Source organism: Lepisosteus oculatus, chromosome 29 (assembly GCF_040954835.1).
Source record: "Lepisosteus oculatus isolate fLepOcu1 chromosome 29, fLepOcu1.hap2, whole genome shotgun sequence".
In the NCBI taxonomy this organism is placed as follows: domain Eukaryota; kingdom Metazoa; phylum Chordata; class Actinopteri; order Semionotiformes; family Lepisosteidae; genus Lepisosteus; species Lepisosteus oculatus.
The window spans coordinates 8,946,950-8,970,904 of NC_090724.1; the positions used below are offsets into that span (position 1 = coordinate 8,946,950).

Here is a 23,955-nt window from a genome sequence, read left to right on the forward strand (position 1 = left end):
AAATCATTGGGTTGGTTTTCCTTGTCTTTGAGGATTTTGAATATTCATTAATGTGATTTTTTTAGTTTATTACCAATGCAGGCAGAATAGTTGAGTTTGTTGAGGGATGCATCTTCATCAGGCTTACAAAATATCCCGTTTCTGGTTGTGTCCCAATATTTCTGTAGTTGAAGTAGTAAGTGTAATTCTACATGCGTTTAAAATAAAAGGCCTACTCTTTTAGTGTGGCACAACACAGAACTGTAATTCTGTATGTAATATGAATCAGCGTGTGACATAATGCCACGAATAAAACAGCACAGACCAAGAGCTGGAACTTGTCTAGCATGATCTTATGTAGGCAGCCTTGAAGAAGGAGGATCTTCGCAGTCGGAGTGCAGTTCTTTGTTAGGGGTGGGCTCAGGGGTGTGGGGGACTGCATGTTATAACGGCAGGACTCTGTGTGTGTGATTTCAGCCTCCACTCTGGTTCCAGTAATGGTCAACCTGTTCTTTCTGCAAATCTCACTCGTAGGGTTGTTAGTGGCTGAGACTGAGTGGCATGAACGAGCAGCAGCAGAGAATGGCTGCCGTGGGAACAGACAAGGAACTCAGCGACCTCCTGGATTTCAGTGCGGTAAGACGGGGTGGGCACTGGGGGGGTGGCGTTGCGTTTTTAGGATGTGGGCAAAAGTAGCAGGGAATGAAGTGAGGGTACAGAATGGCCTTTGAGGGGAGGCTGGCTCCTCGAATGGTGGCAGGGACAGGCTGGTCTTCTAGGGCTGCAGAGTATATAGGTTTTGATACTATATGAGCTCTTATTTGCCCAATTAAGCTCATTTTCCTTGATGAAAAGCAAATCATACATAGTCTGACGTTTGTGTAATGGACATGGTTCCGGTTGTGAGTTTACTGTGAATATGGAGGGACATGAACTGAAGGAATGTGCGTTGCACTGCGTATGTGGCCTTGCGCAGTATCCAGGTGAGGATGGATTTGGTTATGCTGGGAGGGAGCTTGCTTTGAGACCTTGAACTGTAGTAGCCATGTGACCTCACGTGGTCCCCTGAGCCACTGGCCATATTGACCGTCCAATCTGGGAGAAAGCATGAGGGTCTTAATGATCATTACAGGTAAGACAAGGGCATTATTCATATTCAGAACTGCACATACTGGATCATTTTTTTCTTCTGTGTAAGGGTTTTAAACCATCTGAATTTAATACCTTTCCTGATTGAGAATAGTGACTGAATGTACAATCTGGTGTATTTTTCAGTAAATTTTTATAACATCGGTTAACTGATGCACAAACTTTTTGGGAAACACTGTTGATAAATTAAGCGTTATTCCAGCTGGAGAGGCTCCCTCTTGTAATGTGGTGTTGCTTGGACTTGAATCCTTGGAGATCCTGTGGAACTGTGAAGAGGCCATCGTCTTGTGTAGCACTTGTCCCCCAAGGATACTTGTGGGAAGAGAACAGGAGGCCAGAAACAGTACAGCAACAATACACTTGGGGATGTGTTAATCTGACCTGAGTCAATTGATTGTCCAGACAACACAGAAAACCACAAGTCCTTCATAGCCGTCTGCAGACGGCAGAATGGGAACCTTAACTCTTGAGAGCAGCTGTGAACCTGCCAGGCATGTGCAACGTCATTAGTGTTACAGTTCCCTGGTAGTTCTGTAGCCTGCATAGCTCTTAATGTTTGTGAGAAAAATTGAAAAAGGCAATATTACTGATTTAAGATAAGATGTCTCTTCACTTTTCAGAATACAAATTGTGTTTCTGCTTGGTGTATAAGGTTTAGACTGCTATTAATCGATTCCTTGCAGCTACTGAGGAGGAAGCTCTTTATTCCCTAACGTTACTCACTTGCCCCTGTATGTGTTATTCACACAGTCTGAAAACAGACACTGAGCAAGATCGTAATTATACAAGTATTTCATAAAGTCATTTCTTAGTCAATGGTGTTATTTTCAACAACAGGGCTCGGATTTGGGTCCATACTCGAATCCTCCATTTCGGTCTCTTCTCTCGTCTTCAAGCCATCATCAGAAGAGCTAAGAAAAAAGTCCTAGGCCCACTTAGCTCAACCCGACTCTGGGCATCGTTTTGATATTTAAATGAATGTTGGAAGATGATGGTGTGGTCAATTGAAGCGGAGCAAGAAATGACCTGATGTCCAGTTCCCCAGCCAGCCTCATGGCTCTCGGAGAGCAGGGCTTAGGTGTTGTAGTGCAGTCCATAATCATCCCATTCCTGATCTTTTAGTTTTGGGGTGGAAGCTTTCTCATGTTGTCTGCCTGACAAAAGGATCCTGAATGTTGTATCTCAAGATCACCTCTTTCTTCCCCCTTCTTCTTATAGATGTTTGCACCTCCAGTGGCCAATGGGAAGAACAGACCAACAACGCTAGCAAGCAGTCAGTTTGGAGGGTCAGGTAGGCTTCCTGGATCCAGTGGCTTTTCAGTGACTATCTCAAGCCCTGCGTCTTCATCCGCTCTTGATTTTAAAACATTTCACATTGTTTACAAAGACACCACTGCCTTCCTTTCCTGTCCTGTATTTAAGTGGCGTTCTCTGCCTTTGTAACCTATTTCAGTGCGGTCAGAAGCACAGTACAGGCAGCACCCAATACAACCTCCTGCAGCTTTGAAAAACCTGGAATGGCTCGAACCACTGTGCAACAGGAATCTTTCATGTACATCCCTGCTTTGGGTTGGAAACCTGTTTGTAAGCCATGTCTATTTCTGTGCTTCTCGTTGGGAACATCTGTCGCAGAGCGCAGAAAAGAGAAGTAGAAACAAGCACGAAGAAAAAGCAGCTTGGCAGAAAAGTACTGAAGGCCCTCCCTGGGGGGCTGCTGCCCCTCTCTGGGTGTTTCTCCACTATGATTGTTTTGGGCTCTGAACCTCCCAGCTCGGCCGTCTTTGATCAGGCTGAGCTCGAGAGAAGGCCAGGGCAGGCGCTCGCATGCACACACCACTTATCCAGGGCTGTTTATGGTTTCAAGACGGTAAAACAAAGGAAAACCTCCGGGCGGGTTTGGGTGCCTTTGAACATTGTTTGTAGCTGTATGACATCATTCCGGCTGGAGCGCAGAGAGATGGAGGGACTGAGTGAGACAGGGCGGAGAAAAGAGAGGTTATAGCATAGCGCCAGTGCAGTGCAGACCGAGACTCCGAAATGGTGAGTCAGATTCCCGGCTTCAGCTGTTCAATCCAGTATCCTTCCAGCAGAGCAGCAGAATGTGAAAGTTGTTGTAGCCAACTACAAGGAAGGACGAGTGAATGGTTAACAGTCTGGAAACAGTTTTTTATACATACAACTATTTTATTGAAACACTAATTTGACTGTTGTAATCTTATGCTGATCTATAGTGCATTTAAATGTGGCTAGGAAACCTTGTAGTTTTAATTTGTGTTTGCAGAAATTTCTGGTTTTGACTTGTAACAAGTCTTAGATCTTGATTTATGGTAAATCTATACCACAGCCTTGTTTTAAGTATACGCCCGTGACTTAGTTTGTGTTTGGGTTAATTGTGGCACTTAGTTTGACTTAATGAAGAAAAATTCCCCCGTTCTTACTATACTTTACCCTTGGTTTGTGCTGGGGTAGGCAATAAAAACAATGTTCCCAGCGGTGGATATTTGTGGTGTTCTGGGGGGTGCTAGCTTTTGTGCAATTGAAACTTCAGGTGCCTGTTTCACACAGAGGCATGGTGGTGAATTGAATGTTCTTCTCTCGACCGTTTTTGATATGAGCCTCTTGTCCATTTTCTGGTCCCCTGGGGTGGCAGTTTTGTGAGTCACGTTGTGCGCACAGCTGTGTGGTTTTTACAACTTGTTTACAGAGCACATGTTCTTGATCAGGGGTTGCAGAAGAGTCCCGGAGATCTTCAGGCACTCTTCTGGGGGTCCACACAAGCAAAGGGGCACTTGTCACCCCCCAGTCCTGTGTAGATGGAAAACCAATACTTGCATAATGGTTCTGCTCTGATATAACTAATAGAGGAGAGGTTCTGTTTTTAACAAATTAAAATTCAACCAATTGTAGATATGATTGGCAGTCCTTACTGAGTTATTTTTCGAGTGGGGGTCTCCATAGGTAGAAATGTAAGAGATCCCCTCACACTGAGCAGGTTACAGAGGTAGAGGCAGAAGATCAGTAATATAGCAAGTGAAGCACGGATTGCGTTGACCTGCTTCTTCCAGTGAAATTGACATGCACCTATTGTAATGGCATTGGCTCTGGTGTCCACCAGTGACCTGAGCTGCAGTGCCCTGATTCCTCCAGTAAGGAGCTGAGTGAGCTGTAGCAGTACTGAGGCTGGGGGGGGTGGGTATTAGTTTGTGTTGTGGGCTTGTTGCTGAAAGACTAACTCTTGCACTGATTTTTTTTTGTGTCCTGTAATTTTGTTTCCTACGTTGGGATTATCTTAGAGGATTCTTTACGCATTCTTTTCACATCCTTTATCCAATTGTGTAATTGGATTTGTCACTGCGTCATGTCCTCTCTCACTTAGCGCACTACTTTTCAGAGAGCTGTTATTTTCTGTTCTTTAGATTGATGGATTTGTCACTCTTTTTGCTTGAATACTTTGAGAATGAAGTATGGATGTCCTGTGCAGATTGAACACTAGAGGGGAAGTTTAATTCTTTTGGGCCACTGTGTCTCTGTGAAAGGCATTAGGTATTATTGTGCATCAAGTGTGGCAGTGTAAATCTTTCTTTCCATCTCCCTGCCTCCTTTTCCCACCTCTAGTGTGAAATTGAGACGTTCTCATACTACCTCCCCAATGTGAGAGAATCCAGGAGTAAAAGGCTTACAGGCTTTACCATAATTCCCGCCCCTTATAAACACGTACCTCCCCCCAGCCCCCTGCTGACCCGGAGGAAGTGGCCTGAGAAGCAGGAACAAAGAGCCCCAGTCCCCTGCTTGGCTGTTCACACTCAGCCCTGGTGCTGGACCCTTTGCCCTGTCTCAGTGTGCAGTGCTCCGCAGCACCTCGTCCGCGGGAGCGTCGCGCAGGCGGCTGGGAGCCCAGGCGCCTCCTCGCTCACCTCTGCAGCTGCTTCCTTTCATCACGGCGCTCAGAAGGGTGTGATGCTCCAGGAGCACGGGAAATGGGCAAACCTTTCCCTCCCTCTTTCTCCTCTTTCCAGCACAGACGGCGCGCACACCCCTCCACTCTCGCATCTCGCCTCTGCCTCACCAATTCCTAGTTCTGGCTGGGTGGAAGGTAGAACGACTGGAAAACCATAATTAAAATTTTCTCGGCAAAGAATGCCTGTTTTTTAATTTTTTTATAATCAAATGCACAATATGTGAGTTTTAGTTCAGTGTTACTACATAAAGAAATAGTGGTGCGGTTCAGTTCGGCCATCAGTAAAGAGACTGAAATAGTGCCTTATATAAGACACGAGGCAAGCGTTCTGTTCACAGCAGAAACGGAAGCAGAAAGTCTTCACTGCAGACGGGAGTGGGAGTTGGGTAGGAGCTCACAAAAGCAGCGCTTCCATCATCTGGCTAAGTCAGTTCCCTTAATAACCCTATCAGGGCACATCAAATGAACAGAGATGCAAAGAGCTGACCATAGCAAAGGATTGTGGAGTCTGTGCATCCCCCATTTTTTTGTTTGTTTTCCGTTTCTTGGAAATTGGTTTTGCAAACCTGGAATTCTCTGTCATAACCCTTCAGACACAAAATCTGCAGCCCCCCCCTTCCCTTGCCAGCTACATCACGGTTTCTTGAATTTAGACGAGGAACAACTGAATTTTCCAATTGTTTTTTCCCCCAGGTGTCAGACACTGGTGATGCCCAGTGTCAAATCCGCACAGTCCCTTTATGTCTGACAGCAGGAGTACTTTAATGCAGTGACATTTCTGGGCCCGTTGGACACCTGGACTGGTATTTGGAAAGTGGTGGTGAGACACTGGCTCCTGTTGACCGAATAAGGCCCCCTGGGGTTATTTGAGCTAGTCCAGGGTGCGCACCTTAACATTCAGGAATTATATTGCCTTGCAATCAGCACCTCCGTTAACCAATACCGAGCAGTTTTGCTCTCATTAAAATAGGAAGTTTGATCTATTACACTTCAGTAGAATCTTTTCATGTTCAGCAGTTGTAATTAAAGCGATCGATTTAAGGAAACTATTTTATACAGGTTTAAAGTAAGGGGACCTATTCCTTCTCCTCTTCCTACTTACACCGCCTCCTCAAGTAGTGTTTGGGAACCCTCTTTTCACTTGACCACTGCAACGGAAAATTTAAAACTCCTAAACAGGACATAAACCTGCGTTTTGAGATCTTATTTAGAGGTGTTCAATTGTGGTTTTTAGCCCATTGACCCGGCAGATTCCTTCTTTCCCAGCCGGCAGTTGCAGGGGTGATGTGAGAGGTGATGAGCGTGGGTCTCAGTGCTGGCCCTGTCCCCTGGGCATAGACTCACACCCTCGCCGAGTTTCATTTACTGCACATCTGAAACTGAGATTGAGGCTGTATTTTTAGCTGGAGTTCTAGGTTAAAAGGCAGAAGAGGGAGAAGTTTGCATGAGGTTTCTGTCTTCGGATGACTTAAAATGGGGTTTTGTCTTTGTACATCCTTTTCGCATGAGCTATTGAAAGTGTACAATGTGATAGAAAACAAATAGTTACAGACATGTTATATATCCAGTTTCTCGGACAGTGATGTTCCATTTTGTAAAACTGCGTACTTGGAGTAGACTTGTCTGTTTATTGGATACTCATTCATCCCTCCAAGAAATCCTTTTTCATTGTCATCTGCGAGAATGTTACTAACATAGTGACATCCGTTTGTAAGTTAAACTCATTTTTATTTTTTGTTGATATTTTGTCCTCTAAGTTATTTTAAAAGTGCTGATCTGTCCATTCATATGGACAAAGCTGGTCAGTGAGGGTGGTCCTGGAGTTGTTAGTTTGGTTCTCAAAGGAAAAGTTCGCCAGGTTTCTTTTTTAAAAAAAAGCACTTTATTATTTTGATTTGCTTTTTTTAATGTAGTATTTTATAGCGACCTGGACAAATGCATCTATCTGTGGGCTTGAAGGACCAGGACTGAAGGCTCATGCTGTTAGGACTGTGACAGTGGTAGAGTATTTGAACCATAAGCCTGGCCTCTGCAGTGGATATTGGTTTGGGCTCAAGGTATTGAGCAGAAATTAAATGGATCCAGCAGGTCCAGCAGATTCTATGCTTGGTGTCAAACAGTACATATCGAGTTCTCCATCTTAAATTATTGACAAGTCAGAACCTAAGCTGCTGAATTAGATTTTATGATATGAGGTAAAATAACTGCAAGCTCGTACTTTAATCAGCAGTGTCAAACATCTGTAAATAAACCAGCGTTTATGACTTGGTGCTGTAGAAGATGTGACATTTCTTCCCAGTCCTTTTTCTGCACACTGGCAGTAAATTTAAGTTTACAAAAGGGATAGCTGATCAGAACACCTACAGCTTTGTTAACATTTTATGTGTGGGTGGGTGTGTGGGTTTTTAATAAAACGCAAGTGTGTGTCTGTGTCCCTGTGATGTTTGCATTTGTCTCTCAACCCTGTAGCATGTTCTCAGAGTTCAGGATCATGACTCAGATGGTGACTTGCCTTTTCCAGCCTCTCTTCCTCTGTAATTACAGACCTGAGCCATTTAAAGGGGCGGCACAGCACAGTAGTGACTGCGTCCTCCCTGACTCACTGATGCTCAAGTGAAGTACAAGTCATCCTGTGCTTCTGTTGCCCTGGGGTATACACGATGGAGGAGCGGTTTGTTATTCTGAGCCCCTTTCTCTCTATAGTCAGTTCTGATGACTTTCTGTAAAGTTTTAAGGTTCCTCGGGAATTATGCCTCAGCAGCCTGTTGAATGAAAAGCCCTGAAGGCCATACCAGCCCCTACTTTCCCAGGCACAGAAATAAGATGAAAGAAAACCTGCAGAATGAATTGATTCTGTTTTTTAAAACGTTTGCTTAGAATTGGCTTCTACAAGAGTTGTTTACTGCAGGACGTTCAATTGTGTTTATTCTGTGTGATCGAGCACAAGGAGGTTTAACAACTTGCTGGGGGGACACTGGGGCAGCGATGGGGCACTAGCCACTAACCTTCTGGTCACAAGGCCGTCTTCACTTTAATCACTTAAACCAACAGCTGCTTTTCTCCCTGTTGTGAGCAGTTGCCTGCCTCTCATTAGGTCTGGTATAGACCTGGGTTTATTACAAGCATATGGTTTTGACACTGTGCACATGCCTGTGGTGAAACAAGTGTGATAGCTGATGAGGCGGCTTGCAGCACAGCTACTGAGGATGCCATTGCCATGGTGACAGCGTTCGGAGGCTCACCTCGTGGCGCAGTCAGCGGTTGGAGCTGCGGCTGTGCTGATGGCCACTGAAGGCTGACCAGGTGGTTTTTATTCTCCCTCTGTGGAATCAGAGGATCGTGGGCTATAGACCAATGAGTTAACTTCTGAACCCAGGATACACACAGCACTGTAGGGTTTATAGTTTTGGTGCCCAGTCCAGGTCCTGGAGGAGGTCTGGGGTGTATGATAGTTCAGGTTATGAAAGAGTCCCCAGCTGGACTGAAAGCATACAGACGCACTGGTCCTCCAGGACCAGGAGGATCCCTTGATTTAAGGGAACTTAAATCCACATGAGACTGAAGACCTGGAAACAGCAGTCATTTAGACTGCTTTACTCAAGGCTATCCAGTTCTGCTCCTGGAGGGCTGGTGCTCATTCCAACCCAGACCTTTCCAAGATGAAGCTGCAAGTCACGGGCTTAATTTTAACAACTCTCCCAGTTCTTCGGGTGCTGCTGTTTTAAAGAAGCCTAGAAAAGTTGTGGGCACGATGATTCTCAAGGACCAAGACTGGATAGCCTTGGATTAGGCAAGTAATTCACTCAATTAAGTCATTAAAAGCCCTGGGAGAAGCCTGAAAAGACCTGTTTCAGGCCCTGGAGTTTGTGGTTAAAAGCCGCTTTCACAGAGGAAGCATAATAGCATTTAGAAGAAAACAGGCTCCTTAACATCTACTGAAAGTGGGGTAAATGCTGTAGAGGGGATGGCTGCTGAATTTACTCCAGTTCAGCTTGTAAATGTGCAGTTTACCCCCCCCCCCTCGCTTTGTTCATTTTGTGTTGCAGATTTTTTTCTTTCTTGTTTCCCATTTAGGAAAACTACTGGCTTTATCTTTTGAAGGTTTTTTATAAAGAAAAATACAGAAGACTATTGAAATCTCTGCTTGCTTATTGTACAATGTCTTTATCTAGTAATCACACTAGATCTGTTTTAATTAGGAATGAAAATTAAAAAAAACCTTATGAATATGCATTAAGCAGTAATTAATATGCACAATTAAGCCTCTTTCCCTCTCACTCAACTGTTCAGGCTCGTCTTTCCCTCATTTTTCCTTACTCCTTTCTCTTTTCCTGTCCGTTTGGTCCCACCTCTTTTTCTCCCCCCCTCTTTTTCTGTTCTTATTTGATAGTAAGTCGGCGTTCGCTCTTCGGAGCAGAGTGCCAGCAGATCTGCGTCTGCCCAGCCCCTGGCAGGAGCCGTGTGCTGTCTGTCACTGCGGAGCCACACAGCACCTTCTCCCTAATTGCTTCTGAGTTAATTACTACTTGAAGTGCGGTAAACAGTGTAGCCAGTGCATTAATTTACCAGCAACAACAATGTTTTACAGCTACTTCCAGTCTTGTTTATTTTTGTGCAAGACAATCATCCAGTCTGCAGAGATGCATCTATGTAACAGTGTTGGACAGATCATTCAGAGCACATACTGAGGTTAAGTGGGTTTCAGTGTGTGACTTGATGTGGTATTGTATACAGAACTCAAGCTTGCACTTGGATTGGATTGGCTTGTGCATGAGACATGAGGGCAGTCTAAGCTGTTTCACTCTGAAGTCTTCATCACTAATACTAAACCAGTGTCCAGGTGGATGAAGGGATATACCTGTCCATGTGCCATTCTTAACCAGGGAAAGAGGATGCAAAATTCCGAGTAGAGGTTTGAGTTGCGTCCAGTTTGCCAGAGCTGAGTCGCACCTTTCTGATTATTGTATGGATCTTATCGAGAGCTCTTTGGGCACTTGCTGACCAACATTTCCCCTGGGTTAATCTCAAAGGCTCAATGAGGCTGCTTGCCACGTTTTTACCCAGACTTTAAAGCTGGTTGTCCATCGTCTTTCTGGAGCTGGGTTTTTAGACGGTATGGAAGGATGCACTTTGTCCCATCAGTCTTTCAGCTCTTCTCTCTCCATGTCTCTCGTTTTCTTTCCACAGTTGCTGATCTGGTGGAGATTCACCCCCCCCCCCCCTTCTATTTTTTAATTAGTCAACAAAATCAAAAGAAATATGAATATTCATAAGGCAGTCACATTAATATGCACAATTATGCAAATCAGTATGCAATTAAGCTTCATCTCTCCAGAGAGCTTCTGCAGTGTTAACGTGCATGATGGTGGTGGTGGGATTTCTGCTTCAGCGATCTTTAAAGTTCGATTTTTCTTTTCTCCTTTAAAACCCTTTATTTAAGAAATGAACTGATGTATAAAATCACTTTTGGGAAATGAAAGGAATTCTCTTTGGTCTTTGTGTATTAGAAACTAAAATGCCAGAAAGAGATGCTTTTCTGATCATCTTTGAACAGACCTCAGGACTTAAATTGTCAATCCTAAAACTTACTGGGAGAGAGAGTTGATCAACTTGGAACAGTTTCATGGTTTGTCCAGATATCTTAATCATATCCATCACCATACTTTGACTTGAAAACTTCAGTCATACCTTAGTTTTAACAAAGCAATCATGCAAATCGCTTACGTGTGAGTGGTGCTATGTTTTGCACCAGTGCGTTTTCTTTTCTGTAGTTTTGGTCCCTGTCCTGTGAATAAAGAGAAGAAAGAAAATTCATACATGCGAATCCATTAGTTTGCCTTCCATTGTGTTCGCTCTGCAGCTTGAAATAATGTAACTGAAACTGGAGTTTAACTGAAACAAGCTGCAGATCAGTGAAGCACATCGCCCCCTGCGGTCATCTCTGGGAAACAGCAGATCCCTCTGGCTCTTGACTAGTTTGTCACTTTAAAACCGTTTCACAGAGCAGTATTTTATTGCAAAATCATAGCATTTAAAGATAGTTATAATTTTGCTACAGCTGTTAGAGGTATTAAAACATGGACAGATCTCGTAATTTCCAGTTATTTTTTATTCTTATGGTAGAGTAATTGTGACTTTCAGTCCATCTGTTAGAAATATTATTTCTCTGTGTGATTTTGTGCAAGATTTAAAGTGGAATGCTAGTGGCATAGTTGTAAGTGCTGCTACTGTTTAGGAAGCTCTCTGTAACAGAATGGGCTGTACTGATGCATTGTTTGGTGCTACACAGAAAATATGAAGCAGTTTGACATTTGATGGCGACTCATTCAGCAGTATGGTGCAAGATCGCGAATAGCAGTCAGTTGAAAAGACCTTATTTGTTGTACATCTGGTTATAGTGGAATAACAGAGGCACAGTTGGTAAGGGGAACAAATCAGCAGGTCAGAGGGGATACCTGTATTTAACATGGGTGTGGGCAGGGCACAACTTACTTGTTTTGACTTGGGTGCTTGGGAAAATCTTTCATGATGAATCTTTCATTCTCTATTTTTTTGCATCTGCCCATTCTCATTCTGCATCATCTCATTCTCCCTTTGTGTAAAGGGAGGTAAGAGCCATGAGCAAAACTCTCATTCATTTTCTTAAAGCACATTGAAGGATCACAAGAAACAGCTGGATGAAAGCCTTAGATTGTTGATCTCATTTGTAACCTTTTGTTATGCTTCTGCCTCTTCGTTTCTGACCAATCTGGGTCTGCCCTTTTCAGATTTCGTTATACTTCTCTATCAGTGCCCGTCTCCAACACGTTGATCTGTTTGTTCTCCAGGTATGGACGAGCGCAGCAATTCAGGATCCTGGGGTTCTGGGGAACAGAGCAGCCCCTCCTTCAACCAGAGCAGGGTATGGCACGCCAGGGATGAGCCCCAACTAGTCAATTAACACCAGTCTGTTCGCACCCAGCGCCACTGTGGGCTCTCATGATACTGGAGAATCCCCTTTTGTTAAGAAAAACTTGGTTTACTGTCCTGCCTCTGTAAATATTGACCTAGAAAAGTAACTTCCTCCCTTTCTGCAGTCCAGTCTTCAATGCCCTAGTGACTGCTTGCATCAGTCCAGTGTACAATGAGCATTAATTTGCAAAAAACAGATTGAGATGATATATTAGCATATAGATTTTACATTAATCTGGGAGCTAGTTTCTAGGGATTGAGAGACTTTTTAAATATTTTTTATCCTTTGTCTTATTGTGCACTGAAGGTTTGCTATTCCTAATTTGATGTGCTGTCTCTGTCCACAGGGCTATGGAGAAGGCTCTCACTACAGTGAACATGAGGGGCTGTCCTCACCCCCCTTCCTCAACTCAGGGATAGTCGGTAATGTTTCTCTCAGCTCTTACTTTTCTTATCAATTTTAAGACTGGGCTCATCATAAATTAACCCAAGTTTTCGGGTGGAGCATTTAATATAAATTCGTATCATGCGAGGGTATACAGTGGTGTGATAACACTGACGTGAATCACAACATTTTTAAAAATGTTTTTCTTTTACATTTAGTAAATGCAGATTCCTCAAGTCTTCATTTTTAGTTCATCCTCTTTGAAATGCTTTAGAATTTGCTGTGGAAAGGGTGTACCGTGACTCAGAAAGAAAACTGGATGAAAATGATAATAACGCACCATATAATAAAATGCAGTTTTTCAGTCCTTCTCCTTAGTGTGGGCTAAAAGGAAGCTAGGATACTGTGTTCTTCCTGAGCATGCTTCCTCGCACTCTCAGCAGGTTCTGGTCTTAAAGAAGTTAATTAGCTTGTTTGGGGACCCAACTGGCTGTCCCCCAGACTCTGATGATGTCAGGGCCCTTCTCGGTCTGTGTGAGTGTGTGACTGGGGGTGGCGTGTGATCTGTCATGGCGAGGATGGGGGGGGCAGTGGAGCAAGGCAGCCCCCAGGAGGAGCAGAACTGCAGTAGCTCCTGATGCAAGATTGGGGGCGTTTAAAGGCACTGGAGCACAAACTCTCCCCTGGGGGGCCACACTGGCCTGCACCTGCTCCACAGCTGAGGATGGAGTTACTGTTCAATTCCCCCTGAAAGGTTTATGATGATGCTCTTCCCAATTTATTTTCTCAGTGCTCAAGAAGCGATTTCAGGATCAGGATATTTTATATTTAAATGTGAAATACGGTGGTGTGCTGGGCTTGTGGAATTGATTACATTATACATAATTTTCCTTGAGATTATAGTGCTGTAGTCAACCGGACAGTTTGGCTTGCTAAAGGCTGGGTCGTCTTTTTTTTTTTAATTGCAATGATGACCACAAAAGTAAGCCAGGATATATTTTAATAGTCTGAACTCATTCTCTTTCTCTTCCACATAGGTAAAGCTGAACGAGTGTCTTATTCTTTTGGGAGAGAGGCAGGGATGCCTGGAATCACTCAGGTGAGGTGTGGCTGATCCTCCAGGATCCTCCAGTACTCACTGGAGTTGTTCCTTGCCATAGGCCTCCGGTATAACTCCCAGCAGCTTTAGGGCAGGCTGCGTCTGCAGTGATGCTGGCATCAAATACATTGGGACATTCCTGAAATTGCTGTTTTATTAAGAAATGCGAAACTTTGTAAAGTTACTTACAAAAGATTGTTACAAATTCATTACAAAAATTCATTTTTGGGCTTATATGGATGTATATGTAGCCTTTTATAATCTTACTCCTCTGTGGGGCCTCTCTTGTAATATTATAAACTGTTTTTTCCCTTTGTTTTGATTCGGTCACTGTGCTAATTTTACTTGGCTGGTCTGCCCCAGTTTCCTCCTATTGTGCAGTCAGGGGTTTCCGTCGGCACAGACAGCTGTATGTACTTCTGCTCCTGCCCAGAGTCTCACACGGCACATCCCCACCTCACTGTGAGACCTTCCTGACTGGAGCGTGGCCAGATCGCCCTGCTAAAATAAGACCCATGCCCACCAACAAGCCCCCCATCTCAAAATGGGCAGTGGATGAACCAGAGACCTTATCCAGTTCTCCAAGGCCTGCTCCATTGTTTCTGTCGGACGTCCGGTGTCGGCCATTTGTAACATGAGACAAATGCGAAACTGGCCATTCCAGCTTAGAATGACAGAACAGAAAAGATTTGGAAATTCTATTTTGTTTTAAAAAGGGTGTGCGTATTAATGTCCAGTGGTAAACTTGTTCAATCTCCCCAGACTCAGGGCTGTATGTTTCTGTACGTTTTTGCCTGTGTTCTTCTGTGTGTGTTAGATGCTTATTCCATCTGCTGCAGAACCAGTAGTGTAGAAGCCATTCATTTTATCTGTGTACTATATACCACGCGATTCTTAAACAGACAATTTACTTCAGGTTTAAAATACACTGTAAACTATCTTGATGTGCCTGATAGTAATGTATCCACTGGTTTCAGCCTTAAAAATGGACCATCTGAAGACATTGCCACTTCAAGCACTTTCTGTAAATGTTACACTGCAAGTCTTGGACCAGAGTTGCATGCATCTGTGTATCTTTGTGTTGGCTTGATTGTTGGTCTATACCAGTGGGCTCAGTGTTCTCTCTCTCCTCCTCTGCAGGCAAGTTTCCTGCCTGGTGAAATGGCGATGCCTAGTCCTGATGCCCTCTCGCCCTCAGGCATTAAGCCAGGCTCCCAGTTCTACCCCTCATACTCCAACAACCCCCGGAGGCGGCACACGGAGGGCAGTATTGGTAAGGACGAGTGGTACACGCAGGGTCATTTTGTTTTCATATGCAGCAAGTTTAAAGTTTAGTAAAGGAGTTGGTCTGCTACAGTAGGTCCACAGTCATGAATCACAGCGGTTACACTAATGAACCAGTGTTAATCATACTTCTGAGCAAATTAATAGATGCATATCCTCATATGAACATGAAAACTTGTAACGTTTCTTTTTGTTTCCAGATGGCCAACCGAAAAAGATCAGAAAAGTTCCCCCTGGCCTGCCTTCCTCTGTGAGTATTGTCATTAGGATTTGAAATGGTGTTTTCTGTCCTGACCGACTACTGCACTGTACATGTCAGCTGGTTTGTCTTCAGTCTGCTGCAGGGACCAACAGTTAAAGGACTCCAGTGTTTTTTCTTCCCTGAGTTCAGGTCATCCTGCCTATCTCGGCAACACTTCCTCTTCTGAATCGCTTCTAAAAAAACTTCATTTCCTGTATGTAGTGATTTCTTTTTCACATGATCTGTTGAATTCCATCATACTGGAGCTCTGTGACCGTTCCAAAACTTACTAGGGTTTGTGTTCTTAAAAATAATTTTAGACTGCACTCGCAAAGCTACTAGGATTTCTTGTTGTGTAAAGTGTTACCTGCTATAATATGTCTATTGGAAATAGCTCTCCTTTTCCTCGATCTGCGACAGGCTTGGTATAGCTTTTTTTTTTCCTGGCGTCTTTTTCTCTTCCACTTATTTCTTTGTTTCTTCTCACCACAACTCCTAGATTTCCCTCTCCCAGCCTTTCTGTCTGTACTCCCCTCTCAGCCTCTCCCTCTCCCCCTGCCCCCTCCCTCTCTGTGTTCTCTCTCTCCCCCATCCCCCTCTCCTCAGCTCAGCTCAGCTGCCTGTAGAGTTGGATGAGGTCCAGGGATGGGCAGATGGCTCTGTAATTAGAAGTGCATCTCTCCATTCCCTTTCCACTTCTCCCTGTTTAATCAAATTACAGAAAAAAGTCAATTTGCTGGATTTGCATTCTCTGCTGCTTACGCCGTTTTAATTTTTTTTTCTTCACTCATGCAAATAAAATTTAAAAAATGCAGGAGGGTTTGGGGGTTTTGAGACGGTGTGGAGGCGGGTGTCTAAATGTCTGCTAGTGCGTTTTGGGCCATTTCACATGGTGAGCAGATTTTAAAAGGGTGTCTAGACATTTTGTTTGCGAACCCACAGTCTAAAAGTGTTTACTGGACTTGATTGCCCTTACTTGAAGTCTTTGGTGGGGAAAGGGGGATCCAGGTCTTGGAAAAATTTGATTTCTTTAGGGGAAGTAGTACTTGGAAATTCGCTGCTCCCAGACAGTGAACAAATCCTAATGGACTCAGTCATCACAGCACTATTCTGCAGCTTTAAGCTCTTGCACCAGCAAGTTCTGCTTGCATTTTCCCCAAATAGTTCCTTTTCAAATATGTTAAGCTTGGCATTTCAATGCTGTTTTGCTGTGTCATTGTTTCTTAGTTTGCACTGGTTTTTAAATATCAGCGGTTTATATATTTTGCTGATCCCATCGTCCAGGGTGATGTAGAAGCATCTCCGTTACAGAAACGCAGTGTATTATAAATAAGTACATCCTACAAGTGTAATAAATGAAGTTGAGTCGTTTTTACAGGTCAAAAGTCACAGAGTTGAAAACAACATTGTCAAGTATGTATTGCAAAGACGAGGGTGGGAACAGAAACAAAGTATGTGGAGACATGGGGTAGCAGTACAATAGTCATTAGACACTTTAAATGGTGCGTTCTCTCTGGGCTCGTGTTTCTTTTACTAGCGTGGTGGGCTTCTGATGAAACTGGGACACTGTTTAATTGATAATTCATGGTGTCGCGTCTTTTGACCCTTCTAAGGTATAAAAGTGTAGCAGTAGCCATTTAGTCCTAAGTGTCTCTTTGCGGCTATTTGAAATAAAATCCTCAATGCACAGAAGTTTGATCCATTGGTGGGTTTATCACCTTTTGATTATAAGCCAGCACAAAGCCCTGGGTGTTTCAGAGCCGTTTTTGTAAACTGGCATGCAGTTAAAATAATATTGTTTATGCTATGTCGAACAATATTATTCTTACTACAGTTTAATATAAACAACTGCTCTGCGGCTTGAAGAACCCGGAATGAGTTTGTGTGCCGTGCAGTGGGGGGCGGATCTGTGTATCCGCTCTCCCCGAGCGAGCCCCCAGCCCCTAGGCAGAAGTGAGGAAGGGCCTGCAACCACCAGTGTGGCTATTTCTGGACCGCGGCCCAGCACGCGGTGTGCCTGTGCCATGTGCTGCGATCTGTAATGCCACTGGTCCTGTTGTGGCAGAGCGGCTGCACGGGCACTGCCAGCCGGCCGGGAGTGTGCTGGGCAGCCAGGGCACTGGGGCTTTCTGTGTTTCCGCTGCTGGGGCTTCCATGTGCGGGCTGAGCAGGAGTCAAGAACGAAGTTCTGTCGTGCGCCAAACAGATCTGTTTACATTTATCCTCGGCTTGGTTTTGCCGCATTTTAAAACGTCTTGTACAAATTGCTTCAGAACATAAAAGTCCACTAAGAGAAAAAGACAGTGAAACAAAATTTCAAGACAAATTAAACTCCTCTCATTTATCATCTTTCCCCTGTGCCTGTCTGTCCTGTAGGTTTATGTCTCAACTTCTGGGGAGGACTATAACCGGGACCCTGCTGGGTATCCGCCTTCTAAGGCTGGGGCTGTATACCCTGGACCCTTTTACATGCAAGGTTAGTCTCCCACTCCTTGGAATGAGTCTGGAGGGAAACCTGAATTATACGTGCCTTGACACTCTTGGACTCTTCATGAATGAGAAGCTGTGAGCATGTGGATCCTGCATTTACATGGCTCCCTGTGACGACTGATTGCCTTTCTTCACCTTGCTGTCTTAGAGGGCCTACACGCGTCGGACCCCTGGGGCTCTTCTGGACCCCTCGGCCAGCCTGGGTACGCCGCCATGCTGGGCAGCTCGACACACATTGGCCAGCCGGGCAACTTCACTGGCATCAACCCACAGGACAGGATGGTCAGTTCTTCCCTCATCTTTCTTCTCCCTCTGTTGCCTGTTGAAATATTCCGGGGTCGGGAAGAAGACCTGTGTTACTCTTCAGCTGTGAAGCCCTCGAGTCTTTGCTTGTGTTAAAACTCTTGAATTGCGTTTTAACTCGTGTGCCAGGACTGTATAGACTGAAAACGTCCCTAATCCAGTGTTTGATTCAGCCTTTCCCTTCCCTTGGCAGAAGCGACAGCCGCTGCCCCCACAGAACTACTCTCTCCATGGCAGCGAGGTGAACGGCAGCCTGCCCTCGGGCTTCCACTCCAGCCCCGCAGGCTACGGGGTCTCCAACCACACGCCCCCCATCAATGGCGCCGACAGTCTTATGGGTACGACACCCACCGCCTCCCCTTTCGCTCCCTGACACACTGAGAGTTTACAGGCCTGGAGCCCACTACTTTCATCCCAGAATAAACCATTGCAATTAACTGGTGTTTTTAAATCATTTAACTAAGTTTAAATTCTTTTTTCCTGTTTGTAATATCTTGCAGGTTATAATTTCAGTGTTTCTGTGTTGCATTTAATGTATAAATACTTTTTTTTGTGATGGGCATCACAAAGTTTAAAAAGTCAGGGTTTTTTTCTTGCCACTGAGGCCCCCAGGACAGTGATGGTCTTCCTCTCCAGTGTCCTAACATCTTGTTTTCCTCTCCCCGACAGGCAACCGGGGTACTACAACAGGGAGCTCCGGGGATGAAATTGGAAAGGCTTTAGCTTCGGTAATGTCTGTTTTCATGTAATGAAGGTGAAAAGAATCTAAGGTCCGTGCAGTACAGTTTAAGGCTATGCGCTGCACCAAGTTGTTTCCAGAGAACGTTTGGTCAGCGAAACAGCTGGGCAGAAACTGGAGATGACACGTCTCTGGAAAAGATGCTGTGGAGTGCACAAGAAAAGTGCAGTGCAGCTTTATCCAGATCCCTAAATTGTAGTCCCTGAATCAGGATCTGCTCCAGTGCAGGGTTTCAGTGTAACCTGCACCAGAAGTGTTGCATTTTTCTGGAGAGGAGGGGCAGCAAGTTGTCCTGCTCTAACCCACAACCCTTTAGCCAGTCCAGAGAGCAGACAAGAACAGTATTTTGTGCTCTTGTCATCTGCTCTCTGTCTAGTCTGTTCAAGAGGCTTTATTGGCATGACCAATGAGTAAATCAGTGTTGCCAAAGCAATACAAATACAATTAACAGAAAATCTACAGATATTTACAGGAATTATACAATACAGATATCTAAATACAGTCTCATGTAAACATATGGAGCATTATTGAGAGACAGGCTCACTGTTTCTCAGGCTGTGACAAGAGATCACATACTAGGCTGCCAGTTCAACTGAGTTCCCTCCTCCCTCTCCCAGTAGGATTGGGAGTTGTGATTCTGGTAGGAGTGGGAATTCTGCAAATAGATTTGTAAACTTTGGGGAATAATGTTTCTCTAATCCTAGAATATTTGTTGCAGCACATCTGTGACTGTCTTTCATCCCTCTGTTGCTTTTCAGATCTACCCCTCTGACCACAACAGCAGCAACTTTCCTTCCACCCCCTCCACACCTGTCGGCTCTCCCCAGGGCATCGCGGGTAAGCACGTTGGCTATACCAGCCTGTTCACCAGCTGAAGTAGTTGTTAACCAGTTGAAGCAAACTCTTTAAGCTATGTTTGTATCTGAAGTTGTCATCTCCCTGTCTCTGTGCATGGAGCAGGAGCAGCACAAGACTGGATCTTTCCATTCTCCAGGCCAGTCTGTCCAGCAGCTGTTATGCTCTTGTATTATGGGCAGTGAAAGCTCCATTTTGTATCGACAATGTAAATGATTGTTGAACACGGAGATTGATGCCATGTATTTCCTGTTGCAATGCCTCTTACGGTGGATGCTAGTCACTATTTCTTAATCATGAGTCTTGTAGCAGTACTGTTGCTGAGCTTTTCAATTTGGATGTGATGCAGTTTGATCACTTGAGATAATGTGGCTTTACAGCGCCACCTGCTGCCGGAAAATAATTACGTCCTTTAAAATTCAAACATTAATCCCTGATAAATATCTGTAAACAGGTTCTGGACAATAGGATGTCTATAGAAAATAAGAGAATCTAAGAAATGCTCTAAAATGATTCAGTTGTATGGCATAAAGCTCTCCAAACTGTTTTTCTCTCTTCTTTCTTTATCATATGTATGACTGATGTTTCCTGTTTTTGTTTTAGTTTGAAATGGGTTTCTGGTTCACTGCATTTTGTTTTTGATGCCTGTGTCAAATGCATGGCTGATCTGTAGGGCAACATGTTGTATTCTGTCCTGTACAGGAACTGCATCTCAGTGGCCCAGACCTGCTGGACAGGCTGCCCTGTCGCCCAGTTACGAAGGTGGCATGCATGTGCTGGTAAGCTGTGTGTTCAAGGAGTGTCACAGAGTTCATAGAAGCAGTTTTAAAATTTGACAAAAGACAAATTCTTTTCTTAGTATAATTCTCTCCAAAGTTTTTATGTTGAAACTGTAAGCAGAGTTTCCCTTTGTCTTTAAATTCTGTCGGGAACATCAGGCAGCCTTCTGTGAGGTCTAACCACAGAGTAGGCTTCATTTCAGGCATCACAAGTTCTACACCAAAGAACACAACTGCTGAAGCATTGTGAATGCAGCCCTGTTTTCTTTCTCCAAGACGTCCGTTTGTGAGCGTGTTGGGTTTGGCAGGGATAGTGTCTGTTGGCTTCAGATCGCTCGACCTCCTGGTAATACAGTGAGGGGGGTGTCCCCATCATTCAAATCCTTTTTTTCCCCCCCGTTCTCCCCTGTCCAGCAGAACAAGATGGAGGACCGTCTGGAGGAGGCGATCCATGTGATGCGCAGTCATGCTGTGGGCCAGGCAGGGGCTCATTCGGATGTGCACAGCCTGTTGAGCGCTGCCACATCTGTGCACAATGGCGGTGTCGGGGGACTGGCTCAGGCTTTCTCCAGCGCTGGGCTGTCACTAAGCAACAGGCACGCTGCCATGGTGAGAGAGACCTGTCAGCGGTGCTGCACTCCCCTTTGTGTTCCAAGTCGGACTTGCACTTTGTCAGGTTTCAACTTGCTGTGGCATACCTGGGACTCCCTTTCTTTCACCTTTTGTTGGCTGGTGTAACGGTAGCAAAGTGATATAAGGGTTTCAGTTCAGCATGTTTTCTCAGTCTCTTTAAATCATGTTGAACATGAATGAAATGTATAAGTAGACTATTAGTTCCAGCTATGCCTAAATTAAAACCATCTGATCTGTTGTGTTTAGGAGAAAACATTCTGATGCACAGCTCTGTGGTACTGGCCATAGTCGTCAGCCACGCGATTATACAGTGAGCAGAACTCCAGTTTAAATTTGTATGGGGTGTTTTGTGCCAGTTGAATATATCCTTTTCCCTCCGCCCAGCAGGTAGGGAGTCACCACGAGGAGGCTGCTGGCCTGCCGCCCAGCACTACGCTCCTGCACAGCCATCACGTCTCTCTCCCAGCGCAGTCGGGCGCACCCTCCGACCTCAGCCGGCTCCCGGAGGGCTTCACCAGTCAGTACCCCTGCCTTTGTTTTTTAGGAGCGAGCAGTATTGATTAACCAGCAAGCACAAAGCGAGACAAACAGCTGGCCTGATATCCTAGAGGTGTGCCAGTGCTGTCAGAAAACGAGCATTTCTTCTGTTGGTGTTGCTGTCAGCTTCGAGCTCTTGCTCTTAGACTTGACAAAACCTGCTTGTATGAACCCCATCCTTATGGTTGCTCTGTTGATATCCATGTTCTCATGTACAAGTAATCTTTTAGAGAGAATGTTGAAGCATGGATATTGAATATCGGAGTTCGACGTTATTTTGCTATAGAAAAGAGCAGGTTTCAATATGCAGTGTAAAATATTGCACTGTTTGACTGGTACTTGTTTAGTGTGGAAGTCAGTTTTTGCACCTGTGCTGCTGTGTTTGCCTGCACTGGATATTGTGCTACATTATTCCATTACTTGACTAGTTTAGGTGCTCTATTACCCTGCTTGTTGGGTATTGGTTTAAAAGGAGGGCTGGTCTCTTCACTATCTGCTTGATGGGCACCAAGTGCGTGTTACTGTCTCCCTCTGCAGGCCTGTCAGCGGGTATCACTCGCTCCACGCTCTCCTCCAGCAGCTCAGACATCAAGAGGGAGGACAAGGAGGACGATGAGAACTCGTCCATCGCGGACAAGTCGGAGGATGAGAAGAAGGAGCAGAAGGCTTCCCGCACGAGAACCAGGTGGCTCATTCACTCCGGTGCCCGCGCTGCAGCCTGGGCACCTTGTCTTACACTCCAGGGCATTTTACACTTGCTTTAATGAGAACTGCTCTAGTGCCACATTTGTTTGGCTTTTTCTGAATGTTATTGTAAAATGTGCAGCTGTGACGTAGCCAAAAACGAAGAGCACACTGTCATCCATGTTTTTTTTGCACTTGAATAGTTTAAGAAAATTAGTTGTGGAATAAAATGAGCACGTTTTGCATTTAGTCAGTCTGCCAGGACTGCTCACAAATGACATGACTGTTTGTTCATGTCTGAATATTTATCGTACAAAGCTGGAGAGTCAGTGGTTACAGAAGAATAACTTAAATGAAACTAAGCAGCGAGACTAGAAATTGAGCGGAAAGTTAGGCTGGTCAGCTGTTTAACTGGGGTGGACAGCACAGTGCTGGCCCAAGGCATGACCCACTAGGTGGATTATGAGTGTAAGCAGTCTGTTACATGTGGTCTGTGCTGATCCAGTCTTGGCTGGCAGCCGTGCCACTAACTAGCCCTCGGTGGCCGGTGGCATCTCTCTCAGGGCCTGATTGTCATCTTGCTCCCCATTGTCTCGCATTGTTTTCAGAAAAGAGACGTTTTCCTTCCAGACCTCCTCAGGCCTTTCAGACCAGGGACTGGAGTAAGTTTTCTTCACCCACTCGCATGCAGAGGAGAAGGAGGGCTCTGGGTAGCTGGTTAATTACCTGTGGAAGTGAATGTAGCTTTGTGTGTTTGTATATGGAACCCTGCCATGTGTCAAAACACTTGATGCAGAATAACTGCGCCAAGATTTGCATCTGCTTTAGTTTGATCTTTTGGACAGAAGCACTTAAAATAATTCAGTTTTAGTCTTCCCATCTTACTGTATGTGGGATAAATATAAGGCATGGTTTCTGCAGGAGAAAGAATTAAAAGTTCTCCAGCCAGAGTTTTGTACATCAGCCAGACAGAAGAGTATAAGTAGACAGCAGGATTCTTGAAGCTTGAAGTGTTTTGATTTTTATAAGCAACAGCACTATTTTTGTAACTCAAGCTCAGATAAGAGGAGACTCGCGCGGTAGGACAAACAAGTGTTCCTCACACACCGAGTGTGCCGTATAGCCCAGGAGGTCTAACTGCATTCGCTCCAACAGCATGGCCATTGGAGCTGCTCCAGAATTCGGTCTGGCAGAGGGGATCGAAGTGGGCTGAAAGCAGATTGTGTAGGCCCGGATTTTGCCGTTTTGACTGTTCAGGGGACAGTATACGCGGAGTAAAGGGGACTATCCCTGGGTTTTGTTTTTGTTTAAAAATTTCTGGTGCATGTCCTGAGTTGCTGTGAATGGTTTTCTTTCTCCTTGTGGTGGAAATTCCTTGACTGCGTCATCGAGAGAGAGTGTGTGTGTGTGTGTGTGGGGGTTGGTGTTTTTTGAGGGTCATTCTCCCTGTTTCTCTGTCCCGAACCGTTAGCCAAGATGAGGAGGATGAGGAAGACCTACCCATAGAGCTCAAGGCGGAGAGGGAGAAAGAGCGGCGGGTTGCTAATAACGCCCGTGAGCGGCTGCGGGTCCGAGACATCAACGAGGCCTTTAAAGAGCTGGGGCGCATGTGCCAGCTGCACCTCAGCAACGACAAACCTCAGACCAAACTGCTCATTCTGCACCAGGCCGTTAACGTAATTCTCAACCTGGAGCAACAAGTCCGAGGTCAGTGTGGGGGTCGCGAGAGAGTGGGGCTCTTCCTCTCCTGGGGGTGTTATGCAACAGACATTGACACACAACGGACAGGTGGTTCAGATGTAATCAAAGTGGCATGGGGCTGTCTACACTGTGTAAGTCGTACATACTCGCTGCATGTTTCTTTCTGCCTCACCCCAGCACACCTTCAC

The 23,955-nt window shown here is 45.0% G+C and overlaps 1 protein-coding gene across 9 annotated transcripts in view; it reads left to right on the forward strand.

The window, feature by feature from the left end:
* The window catches only part of tcf3b (transcription factor 3b), a 45,362-nt gene that overhangs the window by 11,738 nt on the left and 9,669 nt on the right, over positions 1 to 23,955 (forward strand). For 2 of the 9 annotated variants that reach the window (XM_015365375.2, XM_015365374.2), the window contains exons 2-19: positions 514 to 615; positions 2,347 to 2,419; positions 11,914 to 11,987; positions 12,385 to 12,460; positions 13,460 to 13,521; positions 14,662 to 14,794; positions 15,006 to 15,055; positions 17,423 to 17,522; positions 17,685 to 17,818; positions 18,033 to 18,177; positions 18,509 to 18,567; positions 19,337 to 19,415; positions 20,136 to 20,212; positions 20,627 to 20,821; positions 21,230 to 21,362; positions 21,920 to 22,067; positions 22,675 to 22,728; positions 23,538 to 23,773. In XM_015365375.2, coding sequence (XP_015220861.1) covers positions 541 to 615; positions 2,347 to 2,419; positions 11,914 to 11,987; positions 12,385 to 12,460; positions 13,460 to 13,521; positions 14,662 to 14,794; positions 15,006 to 15,055; positions 17,423 to 17,522; positions 17,685 to 17,818; positions 18,033 to 18,177; positions 18,509 to 18,567; positions 19,337 to 19,415; positions 20,136 to 20,212; positions 20,627 to 20,821; positions 21,230 to 21,362; positions 21,920 to 22,067; positions 22,675 to 22,728; positions 23,538 to 23,773 — 1,903 coding nt within the window. In that variant the 5' untranslated portion in view covers positions 514 to 540. The remainder of the gene's footprint in view (positions 1 to 513; positions 616 to 2,346; positions 2,420 to 11,913; positions 11,988 to 12,384; positions 12,461 to 13,459; positions 13,522 to 14,661; positions 14,795 to 15,005; positions 15,056 to 17,422; positions 17,523 to 17,684; positions 17,819 to 18,032; positions 18,178 to 18,508; positions 18,568 to 19,336; positions 19,416 to 20,135; positions 20,213 to 20,626; positions 20,822 to 21,229; positions 21,363 to 21,919; positions 22,068 to 22,674; positions 22,729 to 23,537; positions 23,774 to 23,955) is intronic. The other 7 variants (XM_015365381.2, XM_015365380.2, XM_015365378.2 and 4 more) reach the window with 5 other exon arrangements.